Here is a 25219-nt window from a genome sequence, read left to right on the forward strand (position 1 = left end):
CTGATAAACAATAACTTCCTGAGTTACCAGATGATATTTTTTAGCTGCCTGCCTTTTCTTTGAAGGACAGGCTTAATGGAGCATGCCTCGTGCATGGATTAAATTAGTGATTTGTCACCACATAGCATGGTTATGGTCGGGTTTGGTTTTGAATCAAGTTAGAAATTAAATCGGTTGAGCGACCTAATAAATTAATCTGAAATTTATTTGAAACAGAAAAATCAGAGTAGAAATAATCATATCAGTTTTAGGAGTTTGTTTTTAAAAAAATTAATATTTAAAAAAAAATTCTAAACCATTTTATTTTATTCAAAATTAGTGTCTCGGGTCTGACTAGCAGCATAACTAGCTCACAGTCGTTGGGGCATGCTTGTATTCCTAGAAATTTATACTTATAAATCTTTCTTGATTTGGTATTTTTTGACAAGGATGTATTATTAAAAACTTGGTTTATCAAAAATTAATTCGGTTAAATTTATGCAACATAATGGATTAATATGAGATCTATTTTAAATGGAAAAATAAAGTGCAATAAATCATATCAATTTTAAAATTTTATTAAAAAAACATATTCAAAACAATGTTATTTTGTTTTTTTTTTTAATAAAAACTATCATTTTAAAATAGATATAAGTTGACTCGCTAATAAATTGACTTTATTAACCAACAACAGTTTCTTGGGTCGAGTTTATTGTTGTTAAAATCACAAGTTAACTCATAAAATAATATGATTTTACGACTTAGCATGTATCTAACATGTAAATTCGAACTAAAAACTTGAAAACCGGTAAAATCAAACTTAGCTTATGCAAAATCAATAAATTTGTGACATGAACCAGGTAAAGTTTAAATTTGACCTTAAAATATTTGTTGATTAGTTTTGCGATATTAGACATATCTTTCAAACCGTATATTGAATAGAACTTAAAATTTACAAGAAAATACTAGATACATGAAAAATATATTAAGGTAAATTTGAAGGTCAGATGGAGTTCGAGAACATAATATTTTAGACGGTCAAAGTTAGTAAACGAGTCTTACCAAACTAGACCTTTTTGTATTGTTTGGGGCATATCTTAAATTATCAGTTAAATTTTGTCTTGATTAAACTTGGGCCGGGAACTATACATCTGAAGCTTCCCAGCCATATATAGTAAACCCTACATTCATCCTAACCAGAGAAAATGATATTTTGAAATGATGACTCAAATCTATAAAAAAAAATACATGAAAATTGGAGATTCAGGCTACATAAAAGAATTCTAATAGAAAACTTTTATTTATTTATTTATTTATAATATTTATTTATTTATATCATTAATTTATTGATCCATACTATCTATCTCTTTTGTTTTATTTAGATTGCTCTTTTATTATAATATTGTTGACTTATTTTATTGTATTGTAATATAATTTAATTTGTTCGTTGAAATTCTTAATATATAATTAATTAAAAAATTATTTATAAGTTTACAATTCAAGTTTATGATTTCAGTTTATATTATATATTTTTTTTAGAGTGTTATGAAATTATGAAATTTATTAAAAAATAATAAATTATTTATAATTTTACAATTCAAGTTTATGAAATTTGCTATAATTAAAATTGTAACATGTATTTTTTTTATTATTTTATTTATTTATCAATAATATAATCTAATTTGTTAGCTGAAATTATTAATATATAATTAGTTAAAAAAAATATTTATAATTTTAAGTTTATGATTTCAGTTTATATTATATTTTTTGTTCAGTGTTAAAAAAAAAAAAACAATTTTATCGACCTTAGCTGGGTTAGACCTGGAATGGGGGTGTTATGGTTACTTAGCTGGATTAATTGTATGTTCAGTGTCTCATTACGTGTATAATCATTAGGCACTGTCATATGATTTGCTAATCAAGATAAGAAGATTGCATGGACAGCCATTAGGCACTTGGATTCCATGCTGATTGACGATATCAGAGGACCGCGATTCTCGGCCCGAGCGAATCCAATTCCAATCGGCTTCATTAATTAAAAATGTAAACAGCAAGTGTAGTCTACTTGCCACGACGACGAATTACGTGTGTTTTTTGTGGTTCTTTATCAGTTTTTTCCAGTGATGAAACTCTCCTCCCATCAGACCTTGCTTGGACAGCCTACCTACTCCTAATTTAAAATATTAAAGAAAAATCTCACACCGGAAAGGATTCCAATACTTTTATTTGTATTTATTTTATTTATATGAAGTGTCTGGAATAATTTACAGGGGTGTTTTTAAAAGATACTTCAAATTGGAAACGAAATCGGCACTGTAGGAAAAAGCTTTGCTAAATGCAAATCATCTTACAATACTTTACAAACACAAGCATGCTTTTGCTGCTGTGTTTTTCACTTCCAAAAAGTAAAGAACACAGCAGCAAAAACAAACTCACGCTAACAGAATAATGATGGAGAGGGAGAAAAGACGAGTCTCGGTTGATATTAGCATGCATTTACTGGACAAAGTTATTGATCACCGTGGAGGTATTCAAACCCCTCCACTGCTGAAGAAAACAGGCATGGGCAGAGCAGCCCAGATTTCGAGCGAAGCTCGTGCCACGCCAACCCCACATCACAGCTCCCAAGAGGGTCAAACAGTGCACATATCAAAAAAGAGAAGATCCAATCATGGGGCGACCCTTGCTCTCTCCAGGCTGTTCATGTTTCAACAGCAGTCAAAAATTTAAGAATAAAACACCTCTTGAATGACACCTTGTTTTCTCGACCGATTAAAGTAATCCTTTTTAAATATTTTTTATATGTTTATATAATAACAAATACATGCATTCTTTATTATTATTTTATTATTTTTGCTCCTTTTTTCTATATTCAATACTTTTAAAATATTTTTTATATGTTTATATAAAAAAAAATACATGCAGTCTTTTTTTTTTTTTTTTTTGCTCTTTTCTCTATATTCAAAACCCATTTGGCTACTGCTGCCAAAACATTTTATCTTCTCTGAACTTTGATTATTATTATTCTTATTTTCTCTTGTTAGATGAAAGATCCTTTTATTTTTTGGGTGCAATGACAGTAAAACCCCGAAGAAAGGGACACGTCGAAACTGGAATTTTTAGGATGGTATTCAAAATTTGTTTGTACCTGAAGAAAAGAGGAAGCGGTGCAATCTCTCCGGTTAAGGCCTTGAATGGAGTTTTCAGTTTTGGCCCTCTCAAATCTCAATTTCTCTCGTATTTGCGCTTTTTAATTTCTATATTCGAATTAAGTGCGAGGAAAACTAAATCTGGTTGTTGAAAGTGTTATTGGTAGGTCAAAATTCAAAACCAGCATAAATCTAATTAACTAACATGATAAACTCAATTTTCTTTTAATTAAAAAGTCCATACAAATTATAATTCAAAATTTTAAAAAATAAATGCATTCGCTGGGGAAAATATGTGCGCCGTGTGTATAATATGGTAAAAGTTATTTTTAAAAGTAATTTTTGTTCGAAAATATATTAAAATAATATTTTTTATTTTTAAAAAATTATTTTTAATATTAATATATTAAAATAATAATAAATTTTTTTAATGACAAGCAGGTTCACAGTTACAAACAGGATAAAACCAAAACAGGGTTAAGTAATGCTAGTTGCACGACTTCACGTACAAACAACAAAGAAGAAGGTGGCGTTTGAATCCATCAATGATGGCCTCCTTTACTACTCTGTACGGGTAGTTTAAGCTTTCCTTTTTGCTGTAAAATATAAATTTTCTGTCAGCCAACTCTGTCATTTAAAAATGGCAATTGCTCTTGGAAATTAAAAAAAAAAAAAAACAACCGTGCTCTAGCTCTGTGTTTTTTGGGCGTGACTTTAACGGCCAATAACCAACTTGTCGTTTGAACATGCTTAAGCATGCCAGATTCCTCGTCAACCATTTGCTTTTATGTTTTGTGTTCGGCTTTATGGATTTGATCTGGACCGCTCATCTTCCGGAAACTTTACCCACCGCGCGCTATCCTATTTTGATGCCCACTAGATTTTCTGGCTTTCGTGTTTCATCGCACCTTTCCCTGTTGTCATGGATTTTGATGCCCCGCCACCAGAAGTCAAGTGGTGGGAAAAGCCTGGTCTTCGTTGCTTCATGTGTATGATGTAGCATGAGACTAATCTCTGCGTGACAGCTTTTTAGCTTATTTTCCATATTGGTGTCTCTCTTTCGACCTTGCTTTTATATTCTTCAAAGTAAAATTCGCCAATCATGAACTTTGTTATTCGTCAAGGTTTACGTGCAATGGGAGGTCAAGAACACCAACTCACTCCCTTTATTTGAGAATAAAAGAACAGCGCAACGCACTCCGGCAAGATGACTCCGCTTCGACTTTTTCATCATAATGCTTTCCTTTTCTCTTCCAGGAGAGACGAGACGTACGCGACTGGATGGTGTCTTCTAAAGCTAGCTGTATGTCTCCCAGCTTGATACGGAGGTCTTCATTGTTTGTATTTGTTTCGTATTGAGGTCTTCATTGTTTGTATTTTAAGTCTGTACGTCATTAAATTAACCCATTAGATCAAGTCTTCTTATTTCAACTGGGCTGAAAATTCCAGTTTGGAGTGTTGACAGGGAACATGCAGTGTGGAGAAAAATAAGAGGAAATAGGAGAAGGATAGCAACAAGAAGGAACACGAGAGAGAGAACATTTTATGGATCTGGAACGCAAGATAGTACGTTTTGTGCACGGACGGGTTAATGTATTTATTGTCAAAACAACAATTACAATTAAAAAGAGTAAAGTCTCACGGTGAATTTAATTACTAATTCAACTAATGAAGATTTAGAGGCATCAAAATAAATTTATTTTTATCGGTTTAAGGTAATTAAAATTTTGAACACTTGAATTATGGGTTTAAAAAATATTGATCCCCAATTTTTTTTGTCCTAAATTTTTATTTGATTGATACACTTTATTTATTTTTAAGTGTTGATATAATTTTATTATATCTCAGTGTTATTTGCTGCTCTTATCTATTTCATCTTTTACACTATGACAAAACTCTAAAATCTCAAGCTATTACATATATAAATTACAAAAATTATAAAATATAACAGAAATTTAGCATTGAAATTGACTTAATGTTCAAAATGAATAGTTTATACGGTCATTTTATTCTCCCGACACCAAATGAATGGTCTAGAACCATAAACAGTATATGCCGTTAGCCATGCACCATTTGAAAATCAAAGAATTTAACTATTTAGTACGTTGTTTAATAGTAAAAATTTAAAATTATTTTTTTTTTTTTATGATTTTTCAGTTTGAATTCTATAATTAATAATATGATAATCACTTAAAACTTATATAATCAATAATTTCAAGATTTATAAAATTAATTGAGGTATATATAAATTAGTCTAAATATTTATATTAATATTAAAAAAAAAAAACCGGCAGGAATAAGATACCATGACCGAGGGCGTGGATGACAGAAAAGTTTCTCATCTTAATTAATTTGTCGGGAGATTATAGTGCCTTTTTTGTTGCTGTAGCTCGTATGTGCTTAATCATATCCTCTGTCCTTTGTGATTTTCAAACCAAACATCACAATCTTCCTAGTTGTCCCGTTCTTCTTTCCTTGTCCCTCCCCATGTGCCATGTGGTTGAGGAAGAAAGTGATCATCTCTCATGGCTGATCATTCTTGCCACGACTCTTGACCTAAAATCAAATCCTCCCCCTTCCGCTGCCCCTAGCTGCTACACAGCCGTAGCTAACACTGTGTGAGATTCTCGGAAAATAAAGAGAAACTGAGAAAATCGATCTGATCTGGGTGAGAGGCCATGTCTTGTCACTGTTGAATTTAACTGGGGCACCAAGATTTCCTTGCCCGAGATTTTGTCAGACGCTTCATCTGCGCCAACGTCGACGCGAGCGGGTCTCGATCCCTATAATTAAATAAAAAGTACAAAATATGAAGCAAGTTTTGTATCTACTCTGTTTGTCATTTTTCGAATCCAGAGAGTTAAAAACAGAAAATAAACAATTTTAGCTGCCAAACATATCTCTTGAAATATCTCTGCCAAAGATTATATCCTTGATTATATTTGTGCATTTCTTGTTTAATTATATTTATCTTATCATGTGAAAAAAATAATTTTCAAAGAATAAGCATGTTTTTAATTTGTATAATTAAATAGTAGATAATTAATTGAGCTCTAAATCATACAGTGATATTTATTTATGTAATTACATGACATTAATCTAAATAATTATTTTTTTATAAAAATAAATATCTGAATGATATTTTTATGGTTGCATTCAGTATTAGTTTGTTAAAATAATTTTTATTTTAATTTCAAGAATAATTAATACAACTGGTTTAATTTAACATAATTTTGTAATACTTTTAAAGAAAACGCGATTTTTTCTTCCTTTTTTTTCCCCGGTGGAAACAATAACTCGTCAAATGTACAGTATAGCAACCCCGTGATCGGTGGACATCTTGCTTAGAAAAGGGAGGGAGCCGGATCTTTAGACTAGATTTCATGTGCCTTGAACTACCTTGGAGGTAGCTAAACTAACAACCTCTAGAACCCATTGTATAATTTTGAGCACTAAAGCGTTCTGGTATCATGGTGGGGTAATAAATGATGTTTTTTTTTTTTAATATTTCTTTTACATTAACAAGACAGAATTATAAAAAACATTATCATACTATTAAATACTCATTAAATCTTGTATTATAAAAAACCAACTGGTGCTCAGAACAGTGCACTCTCAGCTACCTACTGGATTTGGCGAAGAACCTCTTTACCAGGTGTACTTAATGTTTGTGTAAGCTTTACAGAAACTAGCTGTAAGAAGTGTAAATGCTCTTTAATTCAACAACAAGTAAAGAATAGAGTCTGGCTGATGAGTGGAATGATTGTCCAATGAGCACCGTTTGATTTGATTCCATTCCTCGTGAAGCAAGCATTTTTCGGTTCGGGAACAATGGAGGGGAATCGAGGGTGAACGGTGTTTTTTTTAATTAAATTTTTATTTTAACCACGATCACAGACGAAGTAAATAAATGATGCACCATTTGTTAGCGTGAGCTTGAAAAGATAGCTGGAAAGGATAAAAGGAAAATTGTTGCTTTAAAGTGATAATTTCTAATGGATGCAAATCATATCGATCCAGATCTTATTCCAGCGTTCGTACCAAGACAAAGCGTTGAAAGCCACCGAGATCTTTTTTACGATGAAATTCCACGTAAGAAATATATGTTTTCAAGCCCTTTTATAGCTTGGTTCTTCAAAACGACCTCAAATTATTCCTGTTTTGAAAATTTAAAATTATTTTTTCTTATTTCAATATAAATTTTGAATTATCTGAGCTCTTGTGTTGAAATTCGGATTGAGTTATAAATTTTCGAAATATCCAAACACATGAGTGTTCTGCTAAAAGAGTAGCAGAGGTGTTGCCGACAACAATGCTGCGGAATGATTCTCACGCATTTCCCGTTCTTTCCCTCTATAATGGATCTTTTTGACAGTTTAATTTTTAAAATTTAAAACTACATCGCTTTAACCCCGCATAAAAGTTCGCAGTGAATCTTGCTTTGAATTTTAAATTTTAAAGTTTCCGTTTCGCATTGCTTTCTGTTTTTCAAATAATTTCTCAGAATGATTTTAAAATTTTAATGTTTAACTTTTTTTAAAAATATATTATTTTAATATATTTTTAATTAAAAAAACATATTAAACCATACCGACAAACAATATTCAGAAGGACCTTTCTTTTTCCTCCACGCACAGATTATATATTTTTTTGCCTGAGGCCGGAGAAAAAGCAATCGTACATAAACTGTATCTCTGGTCACCTATTTCAAATTCGGAAAAGAAAAAAAAACAACTCTGCTCTCTACCATTGAAGTTGCAACTTACTAGTTTGCTTGAGAGGATAAGAAATCCTTCTGTATCTCACCACAAATCACCACCATCGGGGTGCTTGGATCGACTTCTCTCCATACGATTTGCATCGCAAGGTGAGGCTGTTAGCACCGCCAATTTCTTTTTAGTTTTCCTTTCTCTTTGGTGATGGAATGAATCGTCATCTCAATTTTGTTGATAGCTGCAACAGAGATACTTGCTTTGTATCTGGGATGCTCTTTCGTGTTTTTTTCGAAGATCAATTCGGAAGATTTCCACTCTCTTTGAGAACGTATGTGGTCTTGTTTTATGTTTGATGGAAAATATGATAAATAATTAACTCGAATGTGATTAGGCGGCTGGGAAAAGTATATACTCTAAAGGCCACGAAGGTTACAGAGTTGGCTTAGTAATCTTGTTTTTTAAAATATTTTTTGTTTGAAAATATATAAAAATATATATTTTTATTTTTAAAAATTATTTTTAATATCAATGCAATAAAACGATCTAAAAATATATAAAAAAATAATTTCAAACAAAAATAAAATTTTAAATTTTAAAAAATACCATTTCTATTGTAAAAACAAACATGCACAAGTGATATTTCTGTGCCACAATTAGGATTATTTTTTTTAAAAGGTAACAAAAAAAATGTTAAAAGTGGTAAAGAATTATTTGATCCTGTAATTAATTTCGGTCTAACAGATTAACCTTCAAACTTTATGACATGGTTTTTTTATTTAGTCCAAATTTAAAATCAAATCATGTATGAACGAACTTCTTTGACGTGATCCAATTAACTTAACTTGTCCGAAGACAACCGTCTTGACCATTAAAAAGTGTTTGATAATAAAATCGACAAAAAATAGTGAAATCGACAAAAAAAAAAACCTCATTACCCAACTCTTTATCTAATTTTAGTTTAAAATTAAATTATATGAGAGTTGTCTTTATGTAACCTGATTAACATGGTCGGTTCAAAGACAACCCAGTTGACTGGTAAAAAATATTTAATGATAAAATTAATAAAAAAAGGGGTTAGCATTGAAGACTTTTGATCATAGTCCCTGTCTAGTCCAAATTTAAAATTAAATAACATTGAAGTTTTCTTGAATTACCCAGTCACCTTAACTGGTTCTAAGAGAAATAAGTCCATTAGTAAAAAAATATGTCTATGAAATTGAGAAAAAAAAAGGAATGAAATTAAAAGAAAAAATAAACTTGTTGACCCAACTCTTTATTAAGTTCAAATTTAAAATTAAATCATGTAAAAATTATTTTATCTGAACTAAGTCAACTTAGTTCATCTAAAACCAACCCAAATAATAAGTAAAAATTTCTGTGGATGAAATTGACCAAAAAAAACTTATTGCTTGACTCTTTTTTATATAAAATTTAAAATAAAATCACGTGAAAGTTGTCTTAGCATCATTTAATAGGCTTAATTAATTAAAAAATAATCTAGGTAATTGTTAAAAGGAGTTTTACGATGAAAATGAAAAAAAAAGAGAGAGACAAAAGAAGAGGGAAATTAAAAAAAAATTGAATTGAAATAAAAACAACTTCACAGATCATATAAACCGAAAAGCTACACGGAGTAGGCCACATCTTTTAATTAGAGCATCAATTAAGTTTACAGAAAAGTTAATCGAGGACAGTTAAACCAGTGATGTAGGCAATTAGTTTTGTTGTGAACAAACTCCTTGGTGTCGTTATCTATTTTATTGTCATGTGTAAGATTCACGCAAATAAAAAAAAATAAAAATTAAATGAGATATAAAAATTTAAAATAAAGCGGCAGAGATTTATTCACAATAACCTTATTATTAAATATTAAAGATCACGACCATTAATTAAATATACTCACAAACACTTCATTATTCATAATCAGATTATATTCAAAGAAACTTTCTTAAAAAGAAATATCAAATTAATTCTCCTGATAACACAAACAAAAGATAATTGTAACAAAACTATGTCGTTCTACTCATGAAATTTCACACACACATGTATATTCCTACATGGACACACATTTTTAAAGTTGGTTTCATATAAACCCAACGAGAGAAGAATAGCACGTTATATGATATTCTTCCATGCTCATATCTCATGCAACCGTGATCCAATTAGAAGAGTTTAAAATTAATAGATTTGTTTTCTTTTTAGTTTTATATTTGAGTTATGTATTTGTTAATATGATAATTATCAAATACTTGCATAAACATTAATTTTAAAATCCGTGAAATTAATCAATATACATATAAATTGGTCCAAATAATCACATTAATAATAAAAAAAAAGATTTCAAATAACTTTATAGAATGAACAATTAAATTTTGCCACATCACTACAGTATTGTGCTAATAGCGAGTGGTTTAATTTATATATACATATATTGTCTACGCAAAAATGGTGTCCAAGAACATCAACAAAAATATCTGTCTTCGTGGTCATTCAATTACAATTTGGGAAATCTGACTACCCTGGATCACGCGGAGAACATAACTTAGCCAGGAACATAATTTAAACTATCTCTTTCGTGTGTTAATTCAACAAAAAAAAAAAAATCAAAACAAAACAGAGAGAGAAACCCATGTGTTAAGATAGCGTTTGAGAAATGCAGTTGAAATCGTGTTTTTAAAAAAATTTAAAGTTTTTTTTACAAAAATTTTAATACAGTTTATATTTTTTAGATTATTCTAATATGTTGATGTTAAAAATAATTTTTAAAAAATAAAAATTTATCATTAACATACATTTCAATACAAAAAAATTATTAAAAAAATAATTTATCATTCTATCAAGTTCACTTAAACTATCTCTATCTGTGACGAAGGTGACCCGAGTTGAAAAGTAGCCCATGTGCATACGATTCAAAAGTGTTTTTCCATGTTCTTCCATCTTGCGAGCAACCAGAGAGATGAAGCATGGGACCTCGAGCCTAGAGGGCTTTGGTTTTAGGTTATTCCATTAACTTCTCACTTCTGTGTGCTAGCTTGAGTAGGCGTTTGATTATGATTCATGAATATCCTACATGGAAGGAGATGCCACGGGCAACGCGCCAGTCAACTTGAGTGTCACTGGGACGATACTGTTGATCGGGACAACACATCCGATTTGATTTGAGGGTCATTATATGAGGTGCATATATATTATTTTTTATTAATGTAAATGTTCAATTAACTTATTTATAAAATAAAATAATCAATAATTACATCTTGCAGAAAAGACTTAATATTATCATGAGACTTACAAGCAATAATGGTTTATAAAGCAACAATTTTCAGTGTAGCATAGAAAAATGAGAGGAAATCTTGATTATTATTTTTATTATTAATATAGATATCTAGATGAATACATGTTTCGGTTAGATTATATGCATTTTAATTAATCACACAGTCCTTAAAATTAATAATCATACAAATCTTTAATAATTCTAAAATTTATAATACTTAAACTAATAATTTTTTAAAATTAAATTTAAAATTTTACCAATTAAACTATCCATTTCAAAAATCTTGACCTTTTAACATACTGGGTGATGTGAATCTCCACGTGCATATTAGGCAGTTCTTAGTTTTGCTACAATTGGCTGGCCCGTGTATAAGGCCCATACCGTCATCACTTGTTGGCTGGCTTCTGGCCCTTGCGGTGCCCATCTTGTTGTTTTCTTTCCTCGCTTGTTTCTTCTTTTCTTTTTCTTCTTTTTTTAAACAATCTCCTGTGTACATGCTTCGCTAGATTCATAAACATGAAGGATCCCAGTTTAATACCCTAACAACATGAGATCAATCTAATCAAGATTTAAAAAATAAAGAATTATATATATATATATATATATATATATTGGGGGGGTACATAAAAAATAAATTTGTTAGTTGGTGATAATTAAAAAAACCAATACCAACATATAAACTATATCTATCCACGTGTAATAATGCGAGGCTTCCAATTGAAATATGAGAATTAAAAATAAAATGACTTGATATATCAAGGGACCAAGACTTAGACCCGGTTACGTGGCAATAGGCAATAAAGAAGCTGGGGACAAGTATACATTACAATGAATTAGAAATCGCCACCACTAGAAGTTGCTCAACTTGAAGAGCCGCCATGCGTCGGTGATATCAGAAGTATTTGGGAATGTGATTAACATTGTGTTTTTTTTTTTTTTTTTTTTTTTTAAAAAAATTTTATTTAAAAATAATTTTAAGGAATTGCCTCGTGAATTAAGTACACTACTATATGTAAAATATGTAATTTAGTTAATATGAATAATTTGATGTAATTTTATTTGACATATAAAAAAATGGTATGCAAATAAATAAATAAATCATACAGAGATTTTTGTATTAAGAAAATATATTAAAGCTTAACACCAATAAAAGTGACGAGAGTAGCTTGATGCATGTATCTGTAGGTTATGAAAAAGAAAAGGAAAGAAAACTACCATGAAAAGGAAATCGAATCCAGCTTGCAGCACAATAAGATGAACACTATTAATGTGCTTTATGAAGATAAAACAGGGCCCAGGCATGCTTCAAAGGCAGTAATGTCGAGCACTAAATGAAAAGCAAACCCCACTTCCTTTTAACAAACTCAACAAGAACACCTTTCCATGTCCTTGGCCCTGTGAAGAAATCCTACGGGTTATGATAAGACATCTGAGTACACCCAGCAGGCAGCTGGTTCATGAAGTTAGTTGGACGCTGTAAACAGTTCATATCACTTACTTGGCAACTGTTTCCACAGGCAGGGGCCAACATGCCAGAGCTCTTTGGCCTTGAATGGAATCATCCCTTTTGCAATTATTGTGTTGTGCTGATAAAAATGGCAACGGGATGGACCCTCCATTCACATGGAGACCCGACCTACCCCCACAGCACCCTACAAGTAAATTAATTTTCAAGGCAAGCAACTCTTCTTTTAAACTATAATGTGATTTCAGGAGGTGAAATCATATTCAATCTTGAACAATTAATCGATTTGTTCTTCTGACTTTCTATCTCCACCGGACCAAGATTTTGGACTAGAAAAATCTCAGATTTTAAAAGGGTCAGGACAAAACAAAACTTGAGGGAACGATCAGGCAAGGTCCGCTTAAGGTATTCAGAAGTGGACTAGCTTCAGCCCAAGTAAGGTAGCAATGGAGCAGTGGTGTGGCAAAAACCGAAGTTAGGGTGTTTAAAATGGAACATAGATGGTTCAGCTCTTGGAAAACTTGGAACGGCAGGGGTTGGTGGGGTTCTGAGAGACCATCTTGGGAGATTTATCTGATCTTTCCCAGTGCTAACTCGAATTAAAGACTCTAATGAAGCCGAGGTACTGGCAATATAAAAAAGGCTTTGGAGTTGAGCGCAGAATTACATGGAAGCTAGTCAAGTTCATTGAATAGTTGAACCTGACTTTCCTAACGACATTAATTGGGTCACCACATCAACAAAAGATTAGTCTTGGAAGATGCATGACCATCTCATATGCACTGCCTCTCTTACAAAAAAGGCGAGGTCCATTTCTTTTACAGGAACCAGTGTATAAGGGAATGATGCAGCAGGCTGTCTTACTGAACAAAGTCTGCAGCGGGAATTTGATTGGGTAGCATGGTTCTAATTTTATCTCTGTTTTTCTGCTAGCTTCGTTTACATGTCTGCGATTTTGTTTTTGCTATTTGGTTAGTTGTAGTTCTTTCTCCCGAGCCATTCACTTACTGGCTTTCGAGGCCTATTCAATAAAATTTCTTGGAATTCCGTTTTGTATCTGATTCTGATATGTGAAAGTTATTTCAAAAATATCATCTACTGAAACCTTAATGTTTGGATCAAGGTATAAACTGGTGCACCCAGTTATTCAATGGATCATGAGTTCTTTAAAGAGAATATTCAGTAAGATCAGCTTGACAGTGTAAGAAGATGAATATTTCTGTTGCATGGTTCAACTGTGATATAACACCGAGAAAATAAATTGTTGAACAATATAATTACAAATGGGGTTCCAGCAGAGTAGACAACGGGATGCGCATGTGCTTCTTAAGAATTAAACTTGCTGACAAACACAAGCAATCCACAAATGCATTTGCAGGCGAACCTTGTTCTAGAAACGTCATTGCCTCAGTACATTAGCTGTATTTTAATGTTAAATATCTGGTGGCCATCAAATTCGTCATTGTGTTCACTCTTAATATATATTTTTCTTTAATATACAGATGCTCGCCCTTAATGTTACTTGCTGGCTATTCCATACACATGGGGATTTATAATGAAGGCATTGGACAGGAAAGCCATGCTTAAATCGACAGATGAGAAACCAGCTTGAAGAATTTCCTTTCCTGTATCCCTAGATAGGTTACAGCCATCAGCAACTGTCTGTTGTAATGGATCGAGGGCACTTTGCAGGAGTCTAAGAATTGTTCCATCTGCATAAACCAGCAACATTAACAACAAATATTTAACGAGATCAACCAAGCTCACCAACGTTTACTTGGAAGTTTAGCCCACAAGACCTTTTGCAGCCACATGCTCCACAAATAGGTAAAGCCCACCAGGTTTAAGCACCCTCTTTACCTCTGCAAGCAAAGGTTCCAGTTTAATAATGTACTAGCTCTTTTTTATTATTTATAGTTGTTTAAATACTATTTATTTTTTTAATAAGGGTATGTGAAAACATTATACAGATTTTACTTAATTAAAGAAATATAAAAATATATTATTAGGTAGAATACAAAACTAATAATATAATACATGATGATTGTTGAGATGACACTAGCATGGTGATAATCATTATAGTAATAAAAAAATTAACAAAAATTGTTAGTTTATTAGTAAAATTTGAAAAGTAGAGCGAGTGATGGTGATAACGTAGAGATTACTAATAATAATGACAAATTTTTAATATGTTTGTAAGGTTTTAAAGTTAATGATACTGGTAATTGCGGCGGAGTTCATGAAAATGATTATAATATTAAAATATGAGATTTGAGTGAAGAAATGATAATAAAATTGATAATTGTAATAATAAAGATGATAATAATAATAATGATGGTTGTGATTATGATATTAAGGTGATATTATTGATAGAATTAATGATACGATGCTATTAATGTTAGAAATATAAAATACTACATACAAAATATAAAGAAGGGCAAATAATTAAAAAAAAAGAATTATTATTTTTGAAAACGGTTTTTTCTTAAAAAAAAATTATTAAGAAAATACAACAGTTTTTCAAAACTGGAAACAGCAATGATTCCAAGCATCACCATAACTGCTAGATTCTAGTTTAGAAAGATTTCTAAGCGGAAAGTTAAACAGTGATTAATCCAATTACCTTGTAGTGTCTGGCCAACTTCTTTAACGGAGCAGAGCACAAGAGTGCCCACAACAGCATCAACAGAAGCATCATTTAATGGTATAGCTTCCCCAACCTGCATGCAATCAAGGCCTTCAAAATAGATGAAGAACAGTGCAACAACTTTCAATTTTGATATTTCGATAATCTCAACAGGCAAGTAATCACTCAGGAAACAAATGATAAAATCAATTGATGGCCCGCGCTCATAATGGCAAGGAGACTGAGAGACTAGAGAGTAAGCTAATGATTTAAAGCAGCAGCTTCACACAAAAAATCATGGAGTTTTCATCAGTACTGATGTCTAAACATGTATTAAAGGCTACAAATGAAATTGATAGTCTTATAGCACGATCAGATAAACATATGACTTGAAGGCTATCGATGTTAATATTGCTAACAATACTAAACCATGGTAATGAACTTTCCATTTTGTAGTAAATTAAGTCAAATATATAGAAACTTGGTAGAATTGATAGTGTCATAGCAGAAACATGCATACTGCTTGTATAAATTCAAAGTTTGAAAGGGGTAGACCAGCAGCCACTGCTGATTCCTGAGCAAATTTTTCCATCTTTGTGTTAGGATCCACACCGTAAACCTGGATATCAGCACTATTGGCATAATATTTGAGGTTAGGACCAGTGCCTATGCCAATCTCCAACACTTTCCTGGCCTTTCCTCTGATCAAATTAGTAAAAAGCTGTGTCTTGTAAACAGCAACCTTAGCCCCCAGAAAACAATGATAAAGGAAAAGGGAAAAGAATGTCAACAAATGGAGGCCTGAATACATAATCCTCAAAGGAAAAAATGTTTAACAAGAGTACCACTAACCTCTGCTTCATAGGGTTCCGCCGTAGAATTTAATACAGATGCATAAAATTCATCGTACCAATCTGGTCTTGGAGGGTGAACTCTATTTAACACTGTCTGCAATATGTTTTCTGGGTTACCTTATTACTCCCACTGTGCTCTCACACAATAAAATCAACAATGACAGCAATCTCAATTCTGGCCTCTAGTTTGGTGGTGGCCAACCAACACAATCAATAGCATTTTTACAATGGTTAATTTCTGCTTCTTTTTGGCAAACATTACAGACAGTTTGACAATATAATTGGGTTCACAGAGTATGATACATTTTTGAGCTTGCCGAACTCAGAATTTTCTGATGTGAAGTTAATCTTTCAACGTTACAAGATTGAGTACAAATGAAACATAACTGAGAGTGAATTGGCATCCAGGATATCTCTGTGATCACCATTCTATAGTGTATGCTTTTGGAGAAAATTAAGATAGGCAGGCCGCAGGCATACCTTGTAACGAGGCTGTAAATTATCAGAAGCGATTGAAGGACATATAGGAAATAAAGCGGTAGATGCTGCTTCAAGAAAATGTCTTCTTCCACACGTGCAAAATCTGCTGCTGGCACGTAATAGCTCCCCATTGTTTTCTTCTGATCTTCCTGAGCTTTCTGGTTGATTGGACTGCCTGGTCACAGAATTCAAAAAGGGTGTGATTGTTGGGGTTGAAGTTTCATGAGAAGAGCTGCTGCAGGGAGTGGTGAAGCTGAAGTTGAAGAGGGAGGACTGAAGGCTCATCCTAACAGGAGGGGCCGGTGTATTCAGTTTGCGGTGGAAATTAATGTCATGTATGAATTTAAAAATAAAAAAAATAATTATCGTGTTATCCTGAGTGCAATGGAAGATATTTCATACCATGGGCCACTTAAGATATTATTACATATAAAAAAGAAAGGAAGAAAGGAAATGGACCCCCCTGATCCCTAGATCCGTGTGTGTGTAGGGAGAAGAAAAATGTGATTAATGTAATTTTCTTTAGTTATTTAATTTTTTAATGAAAAAATAAATGAAAATTTTTCTATGTAAAATATCATTTCAATTTTGTACGAGTACCTGGGGCAGATTTTTTTTATTGATTATTATTTCTAAGAGCTATTAATTTGATAAATATTAAAAGATATTTCAATTATATGTTTTAAGAGATTAAACAAACTAATTAAATTATAATTGATCGAGCTTCCGAACATACAATTATTCACACTTTAATCAAATATCTAATTAATAGCTATTCAAACTTATTTACTTATAAATTATTCCAAATAATTTATTAAAATCTAAAAAAACAATAGTAGAAAATACACCTTTCATTTTCTAGAATTATTTTTTTTTTCTTCACAATTTCAACTTCGAATGTTAAATATGTTGGAAGAGTTTTTGTAATTATTTTTGATATATTTTTTATAAATTTATCTTGTTTTCATGATCTAAATCATGACTTTAATGAGTTAATCTTGGTTATTTTTTTAATTGCTTTTTTAATTGATTTTTTTTATTTCATCATTTAATAATAAGTTGGTTGAAAATTAAATTTTTTATTTTTTTATTTGTTTTACATGAAATTATTATAATTTTACAATCCGAGTCACATGTTTAATGGGTTGATCCAGGTTGACTCGATTTATTTGTTGAATTATTTTTTTTTATAAAATATTTTTATTTTTCAATCTCACCCTTCAACAACTTATTTGTTTATTTTTTTTATTTTATCATTCAATATTAAATTATTTAAAAATTAAATTTCATAATTTTTTTAATTTATTTTATGTAAAGTTATCCCGATCTCATTAATTTAGTTTTTTTTTCTTGATTTTTTAACCTTTAATATTTGATCGGTTACAAATGGAGCTTCATAAAATTTTTGTTTGTTTTTTCAAAAAGTTATTATAATTTCACGATATAGGTTATTTATCTACCATGTTAACCCAAATTATTATTTTTTTATAATTAATTATCTTTTCAATCTCATTATTTGATATTTGATTTGTTAGAATTTGTGTTTTATATTTTTTTTTATTTTTTATCAGGCTATCAATGTTATAAATTTAACAGGTTAATTATGATTGATTCAATATATCGTCTTTTTAAAATAATTATATAATATATCATTTTATAAATATTTTTTAAAAATATCATTTAATATAAATTATATATTAAATTTATGATTAATTTTTTTTCCTGGAAATATGTCATCAACATCTCGATAATCTTTATATATTAAAAAAATTAATACGACATGCGTAGCGTAGCAGCAGCTAATAATCCAGTGAGTATCTAAGCGGTTCAGGAACTGCTTCTACCTATTCATAATTTCCAACATGAGCATAATAATAATAATAATAATAATAATAATAATAATAAAATTCGCTTATCCTGTACTGGCAAAAAAAACCCACATATCAGAACGATGGTCAGGTGTTGTTTGGAATTATGATGTTAATTATTTTTTAAAATGTTTTTTATTTAAAAATATATTAAAATAATGGATTTTTTATTTTTTAAATTTATTTTTTATATTATACAGTACTCTTTTTTTTTTTTTTCACAAAACAAGCGCAAAAACAATGGCAGTAATGTTCTCGCAAAAGATTCTGTACAACCCCTACAATCCAATCCAATGCTCTGCTTGCCATTACATGTCATTACATGGTCATATCTACCCCCCCCCCCTCCCTCACTCTCTCGCACGCTCACACTTTTCAAAACCCTTTTTATCCTTTCCACCGCAAAACAAATCTAAGAAAACAAGCACAGCACTCTCTCAATCTTCTTCGCTTCCCGTGTTAGTTTCTTTCTCTCAATCCTCTCTTCCATTAAATTTCCTTAATTTATCATTCATCTATGTTGCATAATTGTTGTTGTTGTTATTATTATAAAACTGTTATTTAATCAAATCCCAGATCTGTCATTATCATTTAAGAAACAAACATGTTTATCTTAATCACAAAAAAACTGTCCTTTTTTTTTTTAATTTTTAGTTGGTTTTTGTGTGCTTGCAGTTAAAGGGTTGCTCCCTCTCTTTTTTATTTTTTGTTCTTCTTGCTGCTAATAATAATGGATGGTCAAAGGAATGACCATGGCAAAAGATCACAGCATTCACAATCTGATTATGGTGGGGGTAAAAGAAGAAACCATGGAGACGACCCTTCTGACCAGCATACTGTTACCAATGAAGACACAGTCTATCGTTATTTATGTCCTTTAAGAAAGATTGGTAGTATTATTGGTAAAGGCGGAGAGATTGCTAAGCAATTAAGGGCGGACAGTAAGTCAAATATTAGGATCAGTGAGGCAATGCCGGGTTATGATGAGCGAGTTGTTACTATTTTTAGTTCCAGTGAAGAAACTAATCTTTTTGGAGATACCGGTGAGTATGTTTGTCCTGCCCAAGATGCACTTTTTATGGTTCACGATAGGGTTATTGCCGAGGACTTGAATAATGCTGCTGCTGCTGAGGAGGAGGAGGATAGGTTTGGGGAGGTGCAGCAAGTTACTGTGAGAATGCTTGTGCCCACGGATCAAATTGGTTGTGTTATTGGGAAGGGTGGACAAGTTATTCAGAATATAAGGAGTGAGACTCGTGCGCAGATTCGGATTACCAAGGATGAGCATCTACCTCCTTTGGCTTTGAGTACTGATGAGCTTCTCCTGGTAAGGGTTTTCTTAAGCTATTGTATTTTCTGCTATTGTATCATACTGGACTTGTATTCTTGTCGAGCTTTGTTTAAAACAAGAATGCTACAAAAGATTGAACCTGTTGCAATGTTGATAGTGAAGCTGTCTGCATTTAATTTGTATTAGAAACATGTTTTCTTTTTGTGATCTTTTCACAATCCAGTGTTGTGTCGACCAATGATAAGAGTTGAATAATTGGCTGCGCACTTTCCTTTTCACGTTTTAAAAAGCAACACAATTACATAAATCCTGAACCAAAATTCTAGGGTTTTGGTTGTGAATTAGTTAGTTCAGCTCAATCATGCTTTTCAAGACGAATTGCTTTTTCAGAAGTAGCTGTTGGGTAGTGATTCATTTACTGAGAGCAGTGAACTTTTGGCACAATACAGATACAAGGAGAACCTTCTGTTGTGAGAAAGGCACTTTACCAAGTGGCAACACGGCTTCATGAGAATCCATCTCGGTCACAGCACTTGCTATTGTCTTCCTCAGCCAACACATATCAATCTGGTGGCATGTTTGTCACTGCAAATGCTGGAGCCCCTCTTTTGGGTCTATATGGCAATTATAAAGGTAGTTGGTCATCATCCTTTTACCCTGACCAGAGAGATGAAGCTTCTGCAAAAGATTTTTCTCTTCGTTTAGTGTGTCCCATTGCAAACATCGGAGGTGTGATTGGGAAAGGTGGTGGAATTATCAAACAAATTCGACAGGAATCCAGGGCTTCTATTAAAGTTGATAGCTCAGGGGCTGAAGGAAATGATTGCATAATATTTATATCGGCAAAGGAGGTCAGCATTAACCAGCTCTCTATGGTTTTCATTGTGAAGTAATCTTGATGGGATTCCACACTGTTAATGTTCTAATCATTTATCCTGCAGTTCTTTGAAGATCAATCTCCAATCATGAATGCAGCACTGCGCTTGCAACCACGATGCAGTGAAAAAACTGAAAAGGAACCAGATGATTCTGTAATCACCACCCGTCTGCTTGTGGGAAGATCACAAATTGGATGTCTTATGGGGAAAGGTGGGGCAATTATTTCAGAAATGAGGAATCTAACAAGGGCAAACATCCGGATTATTTCCGAAGACAATCTTCCTAAGGTTGCTGGTGAAGATGATGAGATGGTGCAGGTGAATGTTTATAACGTTTAGTGTAAAAAATTGTTTTGAACCTGCTAGGTGTGTGTGCATGTTTTGCTTAATTTTTCTTTTTTCTTTTCAAGGGAATAATGGGTCCATCCTTTGTAATGCCATGGGAATTCTGTTTTTTAATGCTGACCAGATCACCGGAAGCCTTGAAGTTGCTAGCAATGCTCTTTTACAAGTGATTTTAAGGTTGAAAGCCAATATATTTGGAAGAGACGGAGCACTAACTACATTTCCACCGGCTCTTCCGTACATTCCTGTGTCACTAGATACATCAGATGGTCCAGAATATGGGAGCCGAGACAGACAATCACGTGGGCGCGGATACTCTTCTTCATCTAGTGGATATGGTTCTCGTGATGTGAACCCAAGTGATAATTATGGAAGTAATAGAGGTCCACTGGTATGCTTATCTTTGCATAGTGTGTGTGTGTGGAGGGAACTTATTTTTGGATATTAGTGGATTGATAACCATGCCTAAGTTACTGCCTCTTATGAAGTTTTATGTGATTGTCCATTCAGATTGGTGGTGAAGGCAGTTATGGAGCATATGGTGGCTTCTCATCTGGTCGTTCTAGTGGTGCTGGGTAAGGTTTCTTTCGTTTGAAACTTTTTCACTCAAGTTTCTAGTTCAATTCTGGTGCCATTTATTACTGTTTTATTATTCATTTTTTTTTTAAATGAAATGTATTAGAAGATCTTCATCTGTTGTCAATTTTGATAATCTCTTCCATGCCTGATTTTTAACTTCTATTACCAGGTTATCTGGTCAGAACCCTGTTTCCCAAAGAAAAAAACACGGGTATTAGTCCTGTATTCTATTCTAGGGCCAACAGGTAGATAATTTCTCCATCCTCTACTTGCTTATCCTTATGATTCAATAAGCATGCTGGTTTCTGTTTTCTTTGCAGTTGAAGAGGACATTACTACACATTGATGTCTAACCCAGCCATCCTAGTTTTAGAATTCTAATACACCTTTTTGCCTTTGTTGCCTTCCCTGTACAATCTAAACAGCAGTGATCTACAAATCCTGATGCTGCCCTTTGCCCTTTGACGAAGCCTTCAGCCTAAGTCATAAAAGATCAGATGTACAGGCTTTGACAAAACTATGCTTCACCTTGGCCCACCTTCAGAAGCTTTATTTTGGATATCTGTTGACGTAATTCACCATTCAATCATTTGTGAACCTTGAAACCAGTAACTAGCAAAGCTTATATATCTTGCTCCAGATGTTACATGCCATCAGCATGCTTATCTGCAATAATGATATGATGTATTTCTATGTAAAAGATTTGTGATTGGCACTCGTGTATTTGTGTCATTAATATAATGAGGGAGATTTTTATAACTGAATTCTGAAAGCATATGGTTGTATTGGTTTTTAATCTGTGGGTTTACAGATTATGGCGAGGTCTTGGAAAACTTTAGGTAGCTGTAATTTGGATTTTACCCTCTCATTCTTGGCGTAGACATTCTTTTATTTTAATTTTCTTTTCTTTTCTTTTAGTTTTCTTTTTTCTTTTTTTTAATTTGCATTTGTTATTTCTTTGTGGCCAATGGGTTGCCATTACCTTTATGCAGAGAGGGAACTTTTGTATTTCCTCTATTTATTCAAAAATTGATTTCTTCTTTAGTGTTTTGTATCTCTATTTTTCATGTCAATTGGTACATTAACATTGGCTGGAAATACTGATATGAAAATGTTCTAATATTTCAAATTTGTTTCAAGGCACATCTCTTGATGGTCTGTGTTCAGGTTTGTTTCATAAGCTGTGGGGAAATCACAATTAGTTTAGCTGGGAGGTAGGTGTACACATCCCACTTCTAGCTGATTCACAAATTGCTGGCATGGTGAAGGTGAAATCAGCTTGAGGGGTAGGCATATTCTATACATTGCATCTTAGTGTTCATGGCCATTAGCCTTGGATGGATGGGTTGAAGTCCTTTGTGCAATTAATGTGGCAGGTTTGATGCATCAACTATTTTCATTTGCATCACCAGCAGGTATGTTTCTTTGCTCCTGGTTTTCAGTAAGCAGGATGTTTGTACAGGTCATGACCTGGCTGCCTTATTGGTAATTAGTTTGCTGGCTGCTGTTGTATAACAATGCAAGAACACAAAGATGCCCAGCAATTTAAAATTGGTTAAAAGTAGGTTTTCCCAATACTAATATGAAACTAGACGCCATTTCCATGTTCTGTTATGGCACTGGTAATCAATCTCATCTCGTCTATGGAGACAGACTCAAGAAACAAGCGAGATTGCCTTATTTTTGGATGTGTTCATTGGTATGGTTACTGTGTTGAGCGATCATCACTTTTGAACATAGAAATCCACAAAATTATGTATGTATACCTGTTTTTTCTGGTATAGTTATATGCCTATGTTTTCATATGCTTGGTTTCTTAATTTTCTTGTGGAAGCACTCTCATCGATCTTTGATTTGTTGTTTTATATAATGTTTCAGCATAGTAGATGGTATCTGATTCTTGGTTGTTCTACTTTCTCACCTCTCCAATGCAGTTAAATTTGAGTGTGTATGTGGGATTCTTGATGTGGCTGGGACTTTTGGAGTCAAATTTGAGTAATCGATTAGATAGTGCAGTGCATTCAATTATCTGGAAAACTAATGTGTAGTAATTAACTTGTGTTTTGCTTACATTGTGAAGGGTGAAGAATGCTTTCTGCTGCCGAACTCCTGAATAGTTTCTCTTCTTAAATGGCCTGTAATATCTTTTATAGGTAGGATTTTGTCATTGATCAGATTTTTGTATTAGCTGATGATTTTGTCTTCGCTGTTGAATAGCTCCACCTTCCCTCCCGATTTCTTCCCTCGATCAACGTTGTTCACAACAATGTTATCAAACTTGGATTAACCGTATCCGGTTTGTTGCTGTTGTTGAACACTAGTGTTTGTCTCTTAAAAAACACAAGCACACGCACACAAAAACACGTTCCCGTTATTATGGTCAATTTTCTGTTTTTTCCTCTCTCGCTCTCTCTCTGTTTTTTTTTTTAATCGGGTTCTTTACAAAATCCTTGATGGGATTTCTTGTGCTGGTTTTCATAACACGGGTAGCAGAGTTTAGCTGCGTTAAAATTCAGTAATCTAAAAATTTCCAGCCTGTCGAAATTCGTGTTTTTATTAGAGCATCTCTCCTAATAAAATATGGCTTTTTAAATAATGTAAATGTTTCTTTTTATATGCATTTTAATGGTAACAAACCATTTAGAAGAGCTATTCGTAATTTAATGTATTTGATATATAATTTTTTTAACAATTTTATATTACTCAACTGACTTAACGGATTTAAAATCATCCCAGATGAATTTTAATAACTCTCAATATATAAAAAAATCACAATTTATTCCCAATGATCTTGCTAAATTTATGATGCTGATTATGAGATATAAAAAAACATAGATTTAAAAAATATATTAGGAAAAAAGAACTAGTGAAAAAAATTTGGTAATGAATGGTGTATAATGTTTTGTAAGGTTTTGGTATTTTTGCAATATATGCATGTAAAATATCTTTGTAAAAGAAATGGGATTTTGATATTTTATTTAGTATTTGTTTTGGAACATATAAAGCAAGCATAGAAAAAGTTAAGTTAATAATTTATTTTTTTGACTTTCTATTTAGCATGTTCATGCACTTTAACAAGTAACACATACACTTGCCTGTTCTGAACCGAAACAAGAATCCACTAGCATTTTACAGAGATACATATACAACATTGCCAAAAAGTGAGAGAAAGAGACGAGAGGTTGGATGTGTGTACCCAGAGATGGAAAAATGAGCTAAAAGAGTCCATTATAAGATGCCAACATGTGATGATTCGATGTTGTACTTATTGCGTGAGCCTCTCATATTGGTTTTTCAATCTCGATTTTCCGGGGCCAAAAAATAAGGAACAGAGAATGCCAACATGAATAGATCAAACAGCCAACGAGGCATTGCAGGTTTGGTCTTCAGGAGCAGAGTTCTTATCTTCCCCACCTTGTGATCCGCAGTTCTCTGCTGCAAAAAAAAAAAGAAAAAAAAAAGAAAGAAACCAGGACTGGCGACCTCGATTTTTGAGGATATTGCCAAATTTCAATCTGAGATAGGTCAATGAATGTAGCATTGCCCTTTTCATAAAATTTAAATGAGGAAATATCTACGCTACCGATCTACTACGTCGACTGGGGAATATTTTTCAAGGCGTCAACAGAAAGCATGCAATACCTGAAGTTCTGGGCGGAGAGCTTCAGATGGTCCTTCAGGCTCTTGAGCTCCTTGCTGCTGAACAAGTTGAAAGATAG

The 25219-nt window shown here is 32.5% G+C and overlaps 2 protein-coding genes across 14 annotated transcripts; one reads left to right on the plus strand and one right to left on the minus strand.

Annotated features, from left to right (window-relative positions):
* Positions 1-13779: 13779 nt before the first annotated feature.
* LOC118062547 (uncharacterized) lies at positions 13780-16895 on the minus strand. Its single transcript, XM_035076353.2, has 6 exons — positions 16540-16895; positions 16058-16153; positions 15726-15947; positions 15203-15299; positions 14379-14441; positions 13780-14291 (listed from the first exon to the last, which is right to left on the minus strand). Exons 1-6 carry the CDS (start codon positions 16822-16824, stop codon positions 14098-14100), a joined length of 957 nt encoding a protein of 318 aa, XP_034932244.1. The 5' UTR covers positions 16825-16895; the 3' UTR covers positions 13780-14097.
* A 1807-nt stretch (positions 16896-18702) lies between these two features.
* Positions 18703-23899, plus strand: LOC118062345 (KH domain-containing protein At4g18375). 13 transcript variants are annotated; one of them, XR_004689735.2, is made up of 10 exons: positions 18703-18865; positions 19083-19734; positions 20148-20549; positions 20640-20894; positions 21046-21312; positions 21432-21496; positions 21670-21745; positions 22641-22786; positions 22877-22915; positions 23435-23899. XR_004689735.2 is itself a non-coding variant. In XM_035076045.2 (8 exons), exons 2-7 carry the CDS (start codon positions 19138-19140, stop codon positions 21716-21718), a joined length of 1635 nt encoding a protein of 544 aa, XP_034931936.1. In that variant the 5' UTR covers positions 18703-18865; positions 19083-19137; the 3' UTR covers positions 21719-21745; positions 22641-23899. The 13 variants fall into 13 exon arrangements, 8 of the variants coding, with proteins under 8 accessions (XP_034931936.1, XP_034931933.1, XP_034931935.1 ...); XR_004689736.2 differs by having other exon boundaries at positions 23581-23899; XR_004689734.2 differs by having other exon boundaries at positions 22641-22915.
* The last annotated feature ends 1320 nt before the right edge of the window (positions 23900-25219 follow it).

Source organism: Populus alba, chromosome 8 (assembly GCF_005239225.2).
Source record: "Populus alba chromosome 8, ASM523922v2, whole genome shotgun sequence".
NCBI lineage: Eukaryota > Viridiplantae > Streptophyta > Magnoliopsida > Malpighiales > Salicaceae > Populus > Populus alba.